The 16,743-nt window shown below is 34.4% G+C and overlaps 1 protein-coding gene across 3 annotated transcripts in view; it reads left to right on the top strand.

The window, feature by feature from the left end:
- The window catches only part of LOC125652232 (PHD finger protein 10-like), a 47,490-nt gene extending 31,196 nt beyond the window's left edge, over window positions 1-16,294 (top strand). Inside the window, exons 11-16 of one of the 3 annotated variants that reach the window (XM_048881265.2) lie at window positions 2,416-2,511; window positions 6,163-6,295; window positions 7,449-7,561; window positions 10,356-10,519; window positions 12,500-12,560; window positions 15,776-15,826. In XM_048881265.2, the coding sequence (XP_048737222.2) occupies window positions 2,416-2,511; window positions 6,163-6,295; window positions 7,449-7,561; window positions 10,356-10,519; window positions 12,500-12,548 (555 nt within the window). In that variant the 3' untranslated portion in view covers window positions 12,549-12,560; window positions 15,776-15,826. Of the gene's footprint in view, window positions 1-2,415; window positions 2,512-6,162; window positions 6,296-7,448; window positions 7,562-10,355; window positions 10,520-12,499; window positions 12,561-15,775 lie in introns of all 3 variants that reach the window. The other 2 variants (XM_048881262.2, XM_048881264.2) reach the window with 2 other exon arrangements.
- The last annotated feature ends 449 nt before the right edge of the window (window positions 16,295-16,743 follow it).

The following is a 16,743-nucleotide window of genomic DNA, read 5'->3' as shown; positions in this document are numbered from 1 at the left end:
TAAATTTTGTTTGTACCTGTAATGTTGGTTTCACCCGAGTTTTGTTCCGTTATTATCGCATCATGAAAAAAATAGGTGCGTGTGGCTAGATGAAAGCAGTAGTAGGTCTTAATATTACGAGCTTAAATTATTTTGTTTTCCCGATATTGGCTTGGATAATTATCGAATAAGAAATATAAACTCTGGCAGATGGAATTTTGGTTAAAGAATGTTGTCAACTGACATGATAAACATGAAATTCTTAAATCAACTTTGGACGAGGTTTTATCAGACCGCTGAACCCGTGAATCGTGACAGATGGAAATGACCCGCCTCTTTAAGAATTAAAATTGGGATGAAATGTTTGAAGTGTAAATGATTATGTTAGTTACTAATGATTTATTTATTTATAGTTACATATAGTGCTTCATTATTTGTTTCAGTGCATACGGTACACAGCTTTGTATATTTATTTGTAGTGCTAATATACATGTAAATTACAATATAAGCTTAGGCAAATACACTGCACACATATCTTTCAATTTTAGTGCTTTGAAATGCATGTAAATGTTAACATTTTCATAATTTATTTACTAATGCAAATGGTTAAATCCAATGATAAAATGTGTTTAATTCACTACACATCAATAAAGTAAGCATATTGGTTACTTATGTGAAGATAGAAAATATGCGATTCAGTTATCCGCACGCTTCATTTATCCGGACGATTTAGCTGGGAACCAAAGAGTCCGGATTGACGAGGCTCCACTGTACACTACTAAAAAATGGTTGCATTACATATATACTTTTGACATATTGCAGCATTGAAAAGTTATAATTATTCGTCTTCAATAGAAGTTTTAAAAGATAGCCCTAATAGTATGATTTACTATGTTTCAATTGGACCCCTCTTGTGCCCCCATGTTGCCTCACGGGCCATCCTCTGAACAAACATTTACCAGTATTCAAACTGGATAAAAAAGTTTTAATCTCATAGTTAAGGGTGTAGAGAAGGTCTGCAAATGATGTCTTTCTATTTCATGACTTCATAATCATTTTCACCTGAAGGAAGAATAGCACATCATCATAATGGCTGACTTCCTTTTAAAGCATGAATGAAAATATAAATATCAGCGATGTTCCTTTTAAATTTAATTGCCTGTCTGGGTAGCTCAGTAGGTTAACATGTTGACTGCTTATCTGTAGATTGTCTAGCTGGGTAGTTCAGTAGGTTAACATGTTGACTGCTGATCTGTAGATTGCCTGTCTGGGTAGTTCAGTAGGTTAACATGTTGACTACTGATCTGTAGATTGTCTAGCTGGGTAGTTCAGTAGGTTAACATGTTGACTGCTGATATGTAGATTGCCTGTCTGGGTAGTTCAGTAGGTTAACATGTTGACTGCTGATCTGTAGATTGCCTGTCTGGGTAGTTCAGTAGGTTAACATGTTGACTGCTGATCTGTAGATTGCCTGTCTGGGTAGTTCAGTAGGTTAACATGTTGACTGCTGATCTGTAGATTGCCTGTCTGGGTAGTTCAGTAGGTTAACATGATGACTGCTGATTTATAGATTGTCTAGCTGGGTAGTTCAGTAGGTTAACATGTTGACTGCTGATCTGTAGATTGCCTGTCTGGGTAGTTCAGTAGGTTAACATGTCAACTGCTGATCTGTAGATAGTGAGTTTGAGTCATGCAGGGGTTTTTCTTTCTACAACAACTGCTTTTTTTAACTAAATAAAATAAATTTGAAAGTTTTCAATATCAAAATATTGTACATATCCTCCACTTTCCATCCATATCAAATTCCTCCTTAAAAGGTAACCCTTTCTTCATTTGAGAAAAAAAAAAATCTTTATTTCTTTTGTGAACAATGTATTGATATCCATCTGAAAGAAAATCTGAATGAAATTCAGTGGTCTGCTTTAGTGCAAAAGGGTTAACCATATGACATTTTATTTCAAAAAAGTAATCTTAATACTATGGTTATTTTACTTTCACAGCAATTTTTAATTTTACAGATTTATCTCACAACAAACATAGTAAATATAAAAGGAATACGTTCAAGTTAATATCTGTTTTCAAAGTTTAGAATTAATCAATTGTGGAGATTATGAACTTGTGAGAATTTAATAAGAAATATTTCATTCCATTTATTACAGTACAGCAAAATCAATTGCTGGCATATGAATCAACATCAATCTTGCATACAAAATGAAAATTTCTGAATCTACTGTTTACATTGATTTGGATTTATCAAATATCACTAATGTTTTAACATAGAAATCTCAGTATGCTTTGAGTATAAAAGTATAAACAGTGTTTATTTATGTATGGTATCAAAATTGATGTGCCATTGTCCTCATGATTTTCTATTCCAAGATATTTTCTTCCCTTTATAAAGTGTAAATAGTGACAGCTGGATTTTTTGTGTTGTAGGGGTCAGGGTCAGATTCTGATTCTGATGACAGCAGTAGTGGATCTGAGGGTACCAGTGGAGGAGAGGAGGGAGAGAAAAAAACAGGTGAAACAAAGGTAGGTGAAGTTAAAGGATATCGAGGTACAGATGGAGTACACCATTGAAATGGAGGAGGGGGAGAAAAATAACAAGTGAAACAGGTAGGTAAAAGTGAAGTAAATCAAAATACATATGGAGTACACCAGTGAAGGAAAGGAGAGGGGAGAAAGAGACAGGTGAAACACAGGTAGATAAAGGTGAAGGATATTGAGGTACAGATTCAGTAAACCAGTGAAGGGGAGGAGGGAGGAGAAAGAGACAGGTGAAACACAGGTAGATAAAGGTGAAGGATATTGAAGTACAGATTCAGTAAACCAGTGAAGGGGAGGAGGGAGGAGAAAGAGACAGGTGAAACACAGGTAGATAAAGGTGAAAGATATTGAAGTACAGATTCAGTAAACCAGTGAAGGGGAGCAGGGAGGAGAAAGACACAGGTGAAACACAGGTAGATAAAGGTGAAGGATATTGAGGTACAGATTCAGTAAACCAGTGAAGGGGAGGAGGGACGAGAAAAGAGTAGTTTGTAAAGGTGAGGGAAAACAAGGTGCAGACAGAGCACACTGATGAAGGAAAGGAGGGGGAGAAAAAGGCAAGTAAAGCAAAGGTAGTTTGTAAAGGTGAAGAAAATCAAGGTACAGATGGAGTTCACCAATAGATAGAGAGGAAATAGTATACAGTATCTATATATCAAGCTGACATTATATGTTATAACAGTATCTATACAACAAGCTGACATTATACAGTATAACAGTATACATCAAGCTGACATTATACAATATAACAGTATACATCAAGCTGACATTATACAGTATAACAGTGTCTATACACCAAGCTGACATTATACTATATAACAGTATCTATACATCAAGCTGACATTATACTGTATAACAGTATCTATACATCAAGCTGACATTATACTGTATAACAGAATCTATACATCAAGCTGACATTATACTGTATAGCAGAATCTATACATCAAGCTGACATTATACTGTATAACAGTATCTATACATCAAGCTGACATTATACTGTATAGCAGAATCTATACATCAAGCTGACATTATACTATATAACAGTATCTATACATCAAGCTGACATTATACTATATAACAGTATCTATACATCAAGCTGACATTATACTATATAACAGTATCTATACATCAAGCTGACATTATACTGTATAACAGTGTCTATACATCAAGCTGACATTATACTGTATAGCAGAATCTATACATCAAGCTGACATTATACTGTATAACAGTATCTATACATCAAGCTGACATTATACTGTATAGCAGAATCTATACATCAAGCTGACATTATACTATATAACAGTATCTATACATCAAGCTGACATTATACTATATAACAGTGTCTATACATCAAGCTGACATTATACTATATAACAGTATCTAAACATCAAGCTGACATTATACTATTCAACAGAATCTATACATCAAGCTGACATTATACTATATAACAGTATCTATACATCAAGCTGACATTATACTATATAACAGTATCTAAACATCAAGCTGACATTATACTATTCAACAGAATCTATACATCAAGCTGACATTATACTATTCAACAGAATCTATACATCAAGCTGACATTATACTATATAATAGTATCTATACATCAAGCTGACATTATACTGTATAACAGTATCTATACATCAAGCTGACATTATACTATATAACAGTATCTATACATCAAGCTGACATTATACTATATAATAGTATCTATACATCAAGCTGACATTATACTATATAACAGTATCTATACATCAAGCTGACATTATACTGTATAACAGAATCTATACATCAAGCTGACATTATACTGTATAACAGAATCTATACATCAAGCTGACATTATACTATATAACAGTATCTATACATCAAGCTGACATTATACTATATAATAGTATCTATACATCAAGCTGACATTATACTATATAACAGTATCTATACATCAAGCTGACATTATATGCTATAACAGTATCTATACATCAAGCTGACATTATAACAGTATTTATACATCAAGCTGACATTATATGGTATAGAAGTATCCAAAAACAAGATGACAACTAGTACAAGACAATTACTGTGTGAAAATTTTCCTCTCGTATAGTACGATTTATTCATTATGATTTTGTTTGTTATGATTTTGTTATATAATATGATTTTGTTATATAATATGTATTAGGATTTTGTTGTTTATTATGATTTTGTTGTTCATTATGATTCTGTTATATAGTATGATTTTGTTATTTATTATGATTTTATGCTGCTGTACAAAACTATTTTCAGCATGCTGAAATCTACCCTTGGTGTTGATCAATTGCAATGCAATCTCTACACATTGTTTAAGTAATTAGAAGATATTTGGAGTAGTTCTTATAACTATCACAGGTTGTCATAGGTTTTATAGATGCATGCACTATTGGTAAACAACAAAAAAAGTAATGAAATGCGTTAACTATTGCAACATCATAGAATCCCAAGATATTTTGTTAAGTGATCTTAGTTATCTTAGGCCAATTCAACTTAATTGATAGATTATCATCCCGCCTGCCCCTCAAAAATCGGTCCACCCTGATTTTTTTTATTTTGCGAAACTTGCGATTTCTGGAAAATTTTCATGTTCGACTCCAGTATTTACATTTCTTGTTTATATTTTCGGTATAGCAATGTGAAAAGCCACGTGAAGAAAATAGATATGGTTTTCCTAATTTCTCGTGTTGTTACGAGCGTAAATCTTGAAGAAGTTTGGTATCTTTCTGTGCTTAACCTGGAATTCGTCTGTGAAATAAGCATAGATTGATATCCATCTGGCATTATATGATGCACTTATGTTGACAAAAACTCATTTGTCATTTCTCAGAAAATAAAAATTAAAGTCCACCCACCCGCCCCATACTTTTTGGTGACCATGGATGATAAGCTACTAATTAAGTTGAATTGGCCTTAAGTTGGTACTGAACGATCAACAAAATTGCAGAGATTTTATAGTAAATACGCCGGTTTCGAGATACGTCCGAGTTATTTCCCTTTGTAGAACTCTCGTACATAGTAAGGCGCGAAAGAATTTGTTTACACGCGGGAGTGGGACAGATATTCATCACAGCGTAAGTGAATGTACTCATTAAGTTTCTCATACGCTGTTTAATAACCCGAATTCGACTGATACACAAACTAAGTAAGTGATAAGTATTTAGGAAGTAATTAAATACATAGAATTCTTATCCTATCACGTTATTTTGCTGGTCATAAGTACCATATCCAAGATATTTCTTGCAAATATGACATTGTTTGTATGTTTCCACTTCGGTAAAACATTTCTTTCGATAGTATTTAGTATTTCCCACATTTACACATTTAAAGAGAAGCCGCTTTTAATACATTTCATTGTCTTCCTCGTTGGCTGTATATCCACTCTGTCCCACTTAGGCATTCAAAGTTCCACTAAATGCACCTCCTATACAGAAGAGTTCGTATCTCGAAACTATCGTATTAAGTAAAGCACATTCAACAAAAATAAAATCATGGAAATTTTATGGTAAATGAATATTTTATTTTTCTTCTGCTTACTTTCAGTTTTGATAACTTTCAGTTGAGTATTTGTTTATTTTTCTGCTGCTTACTTTCAGTTTTTATAACTTTCAGTTCCAGTGTTTATTTTCTTCTCAGGAAGCAGCCCCTGTTGATCCCAGTATCTGTGCTATCTGCAGCCGTGGACAAAATGAAGAGGTCAAAGGTGAATCTGATCTGGTTATCTGCTCAGAGTGCAGCAAGGGAGGTCAGTGCCAACATTTATAATCCAAACTTCATTAAGGAGGTACTCTTCATCGTCATAATGACTGACTTCCTTGAAAAACATGGAGGAAAAAATCAATATCAGCAATATTTGACTTTTCCTTTTCAATTTAAATACCTTGCCAAGTAGCTCAGTAGGTTAGCATAATGATTGCTGAACTGTAGGTAGCAGGTTCAAGTCTAGCAGGGGTTTTAAATTTTTTTCAGATTATCTATATATATATATATTTTGACAAAATAAAGTAAATTTGAAAAATTTCATCTTCAAAATATTGTAGTACATATCCTCGATTTTTCATCTACATCAAATTTTTCTGGTGTAGCATACCTCCTTAATTGATCAGTTTTTATGCATCCGTCTTTAGATGGGATGTATTATGGTATGGCAATCATATCTGTCCGTCTGTTTGTCCATCCATCCCGCTTCATGTCCAGCTTGTAACTCAGGTACTATAAGACCTAAAATCATCAAACTTTATTAGCTGATACTTCTTAGGTAGAGGGTGGATCACACTTTAATGTGAGGTCACTGTGACCTTTGATTAAGACGATGTGGCCAAAATGGCAAAATCCTGTCCGTCTTGTACCTGGACAATTATTTGGTTTAGAATCATCAAACTTGGTCAGTTGATGCATCTTGAGAAGGTGTGTCGTGCCCTAAATCAAGGTCATTGTGACCTATGATTAAGATGATATGGCCATATATGGCATAACCCTTTTTTAAGGCTCATGTAGATATGAGTCATAGAATCAACAAACTTTGTCAATTTGTGCATCTGTATAGAAATGTAAATTGTAGCTTAGAATTGGGTTATTAAAACTTTTAAAGATGGCGACCTTTGTAGCTAGACGCTTCGTCGTTGCTAAGTGAATCATTGCGCGGCTCAGTCGACTTGTCTTTTTCCGAGTTTATGTACAATTTGATAAACGAAGGTTTGTATCTTTGTCTCCTGCATTAAATTATAAGGAATGACTTTAATTCTGGGGCAAATTATACGAGTATAAACTGGTTTGGGTCAGTTTACGCTGCTTTATAATCCACTTTGCAGATTATAAAGCGTAAACTGACCTATAAACAATAAAAAGCAGCCAGCATGAGGAAGTATGGATGTAAGTAACCTACCCTGTTATTTCAGGACACCCGGGCTGTCTGGACCTGACTAGTGAGATGGTGGTCGTCATTAAGACCTACCCCTGGCAGTGTATGGATTGTAAAACCTGCATAGAGTGCATGGATCCTTATGATGAGGTCAGTGTCTCAAAGCTTAAGAACATTTTTATTGCATAAAGAATACTGTTTGGCATAATTAAGGCTTGATGTGGTATAGATCTTGGACTATTTTGTACAATCATGAATTAGTGATATCAACTTTGTCCTATATTGAATTATATACTGTGTAGCAGTTTTTTTCCACGGGTCTAAAATTTGGCGATTTGCTGGCTCAAAGGTATACTAATAAATTTAGCATATTAAATTTTGGCGGACAAGGACGCGTTATCTCTATTGCAAATACCGAAGTCGCAATTGAGTGTGTATTTGGCAAGTGAAAGTTTGGTGGAAAGCTATCCAATTGCTTAAACATATGTGGATTTAGAGAGGATTTGGGGGAGAGGGGGGGGGGGGGGGTTAGGGGGGTTTGTGAACTGATATTTTACAAAAATGCCTATCTGTGACTATCTGAGTGCAATGAAAGGCATAAGAATAATCCTATGAAATTTGACACCTTGAATATGTTGGACACTTCATTTTTGAAAAATTGCTTGGAATGAACAAAACATCTGGATCCTTTCCTTACCTGACAAATTTACACACAACAATGTCCAATAATAGAATATCTCATTAAAACAAATTTATACTGACTGATGTTTATTGCAATTTGCCACCGAAGGCTGTATAGTGTGGTTTTTTTTTCTTTGGTCTGATAAATATCAAGATAATATTTATGCATTAGATATGTGTAATAAAGATTTGAACTTTCCCACAATTGTAAACTTGAGGACAATTAGATAGACTGTTGTAACTAATTATTGTTGGATACATTTAATGCAACAAATACAAGGGCAATATGTTATGTTTCAATTATATGTTAAACAACCAGAGTAACATCTAAATATTAAGGGGGGGGGGGTAGATGAGGATAACCACAGGATTCACCTATTCATTTAATGCCAACCAACGTAAAATGTGTATTGTGATGTCACATTTAGCCTTGGCCTTTTTTCTCGCTTTCAAATTGAACAATTATAAACAACAACAATACATCCCGTTTGCAATTTAAAAGACAGTTAAAACTAAACAAAATTAACCACCCAATTCAAAGTGGTAAAAAAGTAAGCATAGATATAGCGTAAATTTTTATTCAAAGAAACTCATGAACTCATCTTCTGTTTAGTCGTATTACTGTTTTTCTATTTGATGATTGATTAAAAACTATAACAATAATAATCATACATGTACCATTCATTTTTAACAACTGAGTGTTTGAATTTACAAATTGCACGCCAGTCTTGTATTTTTGGCATTCAAAATCAAAACATGAATAACTGTAGAAGCAACTAATGAACAAAACAAAATGGCGGCGCCCATATGGATCACAAAATTTTCAGTAAACCTTTGTAGAGATTATCTCTATTCATTTGCTGATTTTCTCATTTTTTTCTTTTACATATATATGTGTTACCTTTAGAGCCTTGCTTCGCTCGGTATAATGAAAGCTTGAGAGATGTATAGACTTTTTTAACATTCAAACTTAAGGTTTTATTATATGATTCTATATATCCTTTAATTGTCACTACAGTATTCTTGATTTGACTACATGTAGTATGTACAAGTAAGGAAAATTGTGTTTTCCTAAATTTTATTTGAAATATCCAATGTTTTGAAAAATTAGTTGAACACTGGTTTATGAATGGCCTGGTATTTTGTTCATGATGATCTGCTGTTTCAGTACTATTTTATGCCTCATTCACATGAAGAATTTAATTCGAATTAAACGTAAGTTAATGCAAATTAAATCTGAACCACGTTCACACGGAGATTTTAATGCACATTAGTTTACTTCGAATTAAAATTTACGTCGCAATTTAATTCGAATGAAATTTATTTCGCATTAACTCCGTGTGAACGCAAAGCAAAGCTAATGCGCATTAAATGTAGACGCATGCGTAATGGCAAATTTGGGTCACATGCATCATACCCATGGTCAGCTATATTATATCAATGTTAGTTTTGTGCGAAAAACTAATCAAAATGATAGTAATCACTAAAGAAACATGGACAAACAGCATGTCATTAGATAATGTCAGACGTAAATATGTGCTCTGCATAGGCATACTGAGTAATAGATATGGAAAGAATTGCTTTTAAATACAACAAAAATGTTTTGAAATAGTGATAATATGATTTTCTCTTTTACATTTTAACAAATATGCCGCTCGATCATTGTTAAATTTCTTTATACCATATGATGTCATAGTAGACTTACAGTGTATAATATGTATTAAAAAAAACCAAAAAAACTACGTCACAACAGTAGTCAGCGGAATGGTGAAAGAGACGTTCTGATGTTTTAACTGGGCTTATGAAGAAGCAATATATTGTCTAAAGTTAGAGGAAATAACAAGTGATTTCTTGGGAACATATAAAAACAAACACGACAAAACTCCTTATATGTAGATCAGTTACATGTAGATTGTTAAAAGATATAACGTGTTTTGAACAATCAATTATGTATCTTATCAATATTCATCAAAATATCTATAAAATAATTTTCAATGATAGAGTCTATTCTTTTATTCATTTCGCGCACCCTTTAATTTAGAGATGCAACTGAGTTTAATGCACATTGGTTTACTTCGCATTAAATATTACTGCTGTGTGAACGCTATTTGATTTGAATTAATTTAATGCGAATTATTTTACTTCACATCAAATTTAATGCAAAATAAAATTTAATGCACATTTGTGTGAACGAGGCATTAGTATCAACTTGAAATGATTTTAACCCTTTGTCATTCCTATACTATTAATATTAAATTCACAGGACAAGATGATGTTTTGTGACCTCTGTGATCGTGGGTACCACACCTTCTGTGTAGGATTGAAGTCCATCCCGACAGGTCATTGGAAGTGTAAGAGTTGTAAGGGACCAGAGACCCCCAAACCATCCAAGAGCAGCAAGACACCGAAATCCTCCTCTAAAACAAGGTCAGACTCCACTGACAGACAAAACAATGGCATTCATGTCAACTTACAGTTTCCTTTCTTTTGAGATATAACACCAGTATCAATTCCTGCACTAACACAAATTACTTAAAGACTTTCTTCGGATAAGTTTTTTTTTTTAGCTTTAAAACATGTGCACCTCTTTCAAGTTGATTTTCTTTTCTCACTGTTTACTGTAGATCACTTATTTTTCGTGAATATTTTATTTCGCATTTGTAAGGTCCGGTGTTTTTTCGCGAATACAATGTTAAATTTGTGAGAATACAGTTAAAAATAACTGATATTTCGCAAATAGATCCGCTCCCATGCTTCTGATCGTAATATTCTCCAAAGAGAAAAAATTTATTAGCAGTTCCAACTTCTCCCCTTCATCAAATGCTTAACAAAGAAGTTGAGAGAGAAATTCAAGTTCCATCAACGCCCCCATCTTGGTCAAGAAAACGTAAAAGATATGGCGATTATTTTGGAGAACTGCAGGCAAAAATAGCCAAATATGCTATTGAACATGGTAATACTGCTGCAGTGAGACATTTTTCAAAAGAACTGGAAACTGATATTAATGAAAGTACCGTGAGGAGTATGAAGACTTTCTATTAGAAAATCAAGAAAAGTTCTTGTGACCTTCAGACTATGATTATGTCGTGTTCCAGATCCCCTCGTGGTCGGCCCTTAAAATTAGGAAAATATGATATTGATGTCTGCGAGTACTTACTCAACTTGAAAGCTGCCAGTGGGAATAGTAAGTTCTTGCATCGTTATAGCTGCAGTAAAAGGAATCATAATGTCCAAAGAAAAAATTCTGTTAGCGCAGTACGGTGGCGGCCTGATTTTAGACAAGGTGTAGGCAATGTCAATTTTGAGGCGTTTAGATATGGTAAGAAGGAAGGGTACAAAGGGTTTTTAATTGTTTCCAAAGGATCTTGACAAAATAAAAATTGAGTTTTTAGACAGGATCAGTGATGTAGTAAAAAAGTATAATATTCCAGATTATCTTATTATCAACTGGGATCAAACAGGCTCCAATTATACCCCTGTAAGTGACTGGACAATGGCTCTCTCTGGCTCAAAACAAGTTGCCATTGCCCACATGGATGACAAACATCAAATGACAGTATTGTTATCAATTACGAAATCTGGCCAGGAGGTTATAAAACTTATACAGTACTCAAACTCAGCCATGTTTGTTTTGAGTGCAACTCTGAGCAAGCTCTGAAGCATACTCAAAAAATCTTGAGCACCATGTACTCCATTTGAGTGTGAGAATGATTTTATAAAAGTTTTATAACCTTCACTTTTGAGTATGAGTACGATTTAGAGCACGGAGTTTGAGTAGGAAGTTTTATAACCCCCAGGCCTGGGACTTAACTTCCCCCACAGCTGATTTACCCAGGTAAATGACCATAAATCCGATGCCTGTCGTCCTATTTATCCATTTTCTGACGACTGAGATATAACACATACAGAATCACATTGGCAGAGTCAATGTTGAGGTACGTCAATTAATTACAGTATTCCTATATCAAAATGTAATTATTGGTTCATCTTTTTATTTGGGTACCGGTACCAAAAAAAAAACCCTGTAGTAAAATTGAGATATGTACATGTACCATCACATTGCTTCATCAGTTTTAGTGTACATTAATACTCGGATGAATATTCAACGATGATCAATAATGGTTTTCTAAATCGAGCCCCTCCTACCTACGACCCAAGTTTGGATGCTAACATTAGACAATGCGTATAATTAATTTAATTTAACAGATATGTGGACAATATCATTGAAAACATTAAAGACCAAGAGGATCTTCCACTTTGCCAGTATGCCTTGTGCATTTTTAGCTCTTCTGAGCCGAAGGCTCAAAGAGCTAATGCTATGGCCATTTGTGCGGTGTGCGTAAACTTTTTAGAAAAAGGGCTATAACTCAAGAACCCCTTGACCAATTTTTTTCAAATTTGTTACAGGGTATCATTGGCCCAAGGGCTTTCATACATACTAAATAGAGGGATGTGACCCTTTAACAAGGTGAGATAATCAGGAAAATACAAACAAAAGTAGTGGTTGCTAAAAAATCTTCTTCTCAAGAACCACTGGGCAGATTATCACCAAACTTACACATAAGGATGAGGATATGTTGTAGATTAAAAATTGTTCAAGGCATTACCCTGGGGCAAAGGGCGTGGTCTCAAGGTCACTTCAAAGTTGACCTAAATTTATATTTCCTTAAATCTTTGATATTTTAGTCATTATAAGGACTAGGATCATCAAATTTTGACAGTTGATGCATCTTAGGACCCTGTGTCAAGTTGTCTCAAAAGTAGGTCATGGTGACCTACTTTTTGAATTTTGCAGGTATTTATTTTAAAATTAATTTTGATGCATATCTTGGACACTTTGAAGCTTATGATCATCAAAACTTGTCAGTTGGTGGATCATGGGACCTTGAAATGCGTCAAGTGAAAAATAGGTCACCGTGACCTACTTTCTGAAATTTATGGCTTATCATTTATAGATATATTTTAAGTTGTTATTTCAAATACCGAGAGGTTTAGAATCATCAAATCTTGTAAGTTGATGCATTTTGAGGCCTTGAAACGTATTTATAAAAAAGTAGGTCACAGTGACCTACTTTTTGAATTTTGCAGATATTCAAATTTCACATTTTCAATTTTAGATGCATATTTTGGGCACTGTAAAACCTAGGATCATCAAACTTTATCAGTTGATGCGTCTTCAGTCTTCGGTTTGTGTCGACCAAAAAGTAGGTCACCGTGACCTACTTTTGGTATTTGACAGCTAAATTACTATATTTCAGACACTATTTGACCTACAATCATCAAACTTTGTCAGTTGATGCATCTTGAGTCTTCGGAGTGTATTGACCAAAAAGTAGGTCACTGTGACCTTTTTTGGCATTTGACAGTTATATTTATATATTTCAGTCACTAATTGACCTACAATCATCAAACTTTGTCAGTTGATGCATCTTGAGTCTACGGAGTGTGTCGACCAAAAAGTAGGTCACTTTGACCTACTTTTGGAATTTGACGGCTATATTTATATATTTCAGATACTATTTGACCTACAGTCATCAAACTTTGTCAGTTGAAGGGTCTTGCATGTTCGAAGGGTTTCGACCAAAAAGTAGGTCACCTTGACAAGGATCTTGACAAAATAAAAATTGAGTTTTTAGACAGGATCAGTGATGTAGTAAAAAAGTATAATATTCCAGATTATCTTATTATCAACTGGGATCAAACAGGCTCCAATTATACCCCTGTAAGTGACTGGACAATGGCTCTCTCTAGCTCAAAACAAGTTGCCATTGCCCACATGGATGACAAACGTCAAATGACAGTATTGTTATCAATTACGAAATCTGGCCAGGAGGTTATAAAACTTATACAGTACTCAAACTCAGCCATGTTTGTTTTGAGTACAACTCTGAGCAGAGTTGTTGGGTCTTGCATGTTTGAAGGGTGTTGACGAAAAAGTAGGTCACCTTGACCTACTTTTGGAATTGGACGGCTATATTTATATATTTCAGATACTATTTGACCTACAGTCATCAAACTTTGTCAGTTGTTGGGTCTTGCATGTTCGTAGGGTTTCGACCAAAAAGTAGGTCAGCTTGACCTACTTTTGGAATTGGACGGCTATATTTATATATTTCAGATACTATTTGACCTACAGTCATCAAACTTTGTCAGTTGATGGGTCTTGCATGTTCGGAGTTCGCCGACCAAAAAGTAGGTCACCATGACCTATGATTGGAATTTGACAGCTATACTTCAATATTCAGATACTAATTGGCTTAAAATCATCAAACTTTGTCAGTTGATATTTCTTGGGTTCTCAAAATGTGTAAACCAAAAAGTAGGTCACATTGACCTACTTTTTTTGAATTCTTAGGATTTAACTAAAGATTTAGAATACTAAGAGGCTAAGAATAGAAATGGTGGGGTTGTACTATTTATCAGAAGAGCGATTCTAGGCCCTTGGGCCTCTTGTTGATATTTTTGCAGCTCATCGTGACGACGATCTTCTTGTTGTGTTTGTACTGATCGTCTGCATCCCCTAGACTTAAGGATTAATGTCCCATCTAAACAATCAATGAAAGGACTTTTTGAAGACTTTTATGCCAGTAAAGTCGCTGATTAGTTGAAAAACAATAATACATATGTATTAAAGATGTCCGAGTTGATATGCGATTATCTGTAATCAAACCCATGCACGCTAAGTACATGTAGGTTATGAAATCATTAGATGAACTGGCTCAAAAACACGAGTTAATTACAAATGCATGGGTGATGGCAGGAGTTATCTAAGTTACTAAGTATACATTGAGCTGTTTTGACTGACCCATTTCACACCTCACTGCTTGCCTTGTGACAATCTTAAGGGTTGTTTGTATGTATAATTATAATTATATGCGGGTGTTTTATAGGTAGTCGGGTTCGAATATCATTTGTATTGGTCACGTGGTGAAGGCATATAAATAGGCGAACATGTGTTTGTGCGGCATTCTAAGCACGCTCGCTAGCTCTACGTACAGGTAAATTTTACAATATTTATATGGCGGATAGTAACCATTTATCAGATGACATTAATCTGTGTATATATTGATGTGTATTAACATGAGTAGTTTTGTTTGCGATATATTTCTTAAGGACATTACGAGTGATGAATAAAGTGCTAGCGAGCTGCCATCCTACTTATACTATATAGTTTCTTGTTTTTTGGTAATTAGCATCTAATTAATTTATATTCGGACGAACAAAGTGAGGGAGAATATAAATGTATTTAATTAAAGTTCATAAAAGAAACATAGCTGCAAATGATTTTTATATGCCTGTTCTTTTGTACATATGTTCATTAAAATTGTGTTTAGTTGTATTGCAGTTCTATTTTATTTGCATCGATTACTAATTGCACAGGTAACATTATGGAAATAAAGAGATTTTTAATACGTTTTCTGGTATATATGTATGTTATGGTACATACTAGTATACCACAAAAAACCTTTGTGACAGTTGGTAATGCGTAAAATTTTACCCGCCAAAAGTAGAAATAAATGCGAGATATTTGAATTTGCAAATGTCAAGTCATTCAAATTAACGCGGAATTAAATCTCTCGGGAATAATTAGTGATCTACAGTATTAAATATGCTTATTCTCAACAAGCAGAAGTCAACATCCTGAAATATACAAATCTTGACATGAAATACTATTGATTGTAGCACTGGAAGAAAAAGAGGGAGGCCTCCCCTAAAGAACAAAGACAAGAAAAAGTCCAAGAAGAAGATAGAACCAAAGGAGGAAGCGGAGGCACCCGAGGATGACACTGCTGACACAAAGGAGGAGGAGGAGGAATGTGAAGAGAAGGAGGAAGAGGAAAAGATTGAAGCAGAAATGAAAGGAGAGGAAGAGGTGGCTGAGGAAATGGAGACTGAGGAATCTCAGGAGTAAGGGAGGGGGGCTGGAGTAGTAGTGCGGGCTGAGAAATACGCAGTTATGTGGAGAATGGAGTCCCTGTTGTATGGATTGAATAGTGGAAAGTGGAGTTGCTTTGGCATGAACAGAATATGAATTGAATGCAAGACTTGGCATAGCCAAACCTGATTTTTAACATACAAGAATATTCAGTGATCAAAGCAATTGTGGTAGATATGTATTTATGTTATCAAATGGAGTGACAAATAATGAATGTTTTCTGTGTTACAGTCAATGTGCATCAAATAAAAATGGCTTAAATTACAGTCTGGCAGGGTGCATTACTTTGGGAAAATAAAGCTGGATACATGTACAAGTACAAACAAGTAATCCATGAATATAAATTGATATTTACCAGGTAGTAAATGAACTAAGGTGTTCCGATGAAAAGGATTTTCCCTCTCCGATATATACTATGTCAACTTGTAGTATGCCAGTGTGGCTAACTTCCTAGTTTATTTTGTATAGTCACGGCAGTAAGATTGTACATGTTGGTAGGACTTCAGACTAGTTACACCTCTGCTTATAATGTAAGTACAGTTATAGCATTCACACCTCTCTATATATCTGTAGGTGAAAGTAAATAAAATAAATAATATAGATATATACAAACATACATATATAAATACCACGGATAACCCATGAAAGCTTACAATGTATTTCCAATGGGGTCCTTTGATGCACGGATTTTTGCGCGAGGGGGTCATTTATACTG

The sequence above is a fragment of the Ostrea edulis genome, chromosome 5 (genome assembly GCF_947568905.1).
Source record: "Ostrea edulis chromosome 5, xbOstEdul1.1, whole genome shotgun sequence".
NCBI lineage: Eukaryota > Metazoa > Mollusca > Bivalvia > Ostreida > Ostreidae > Ostrea > Ostrea edulis.
This window is presented reverse-complemented; position numbering and strand designations above follow the sequence as displayed.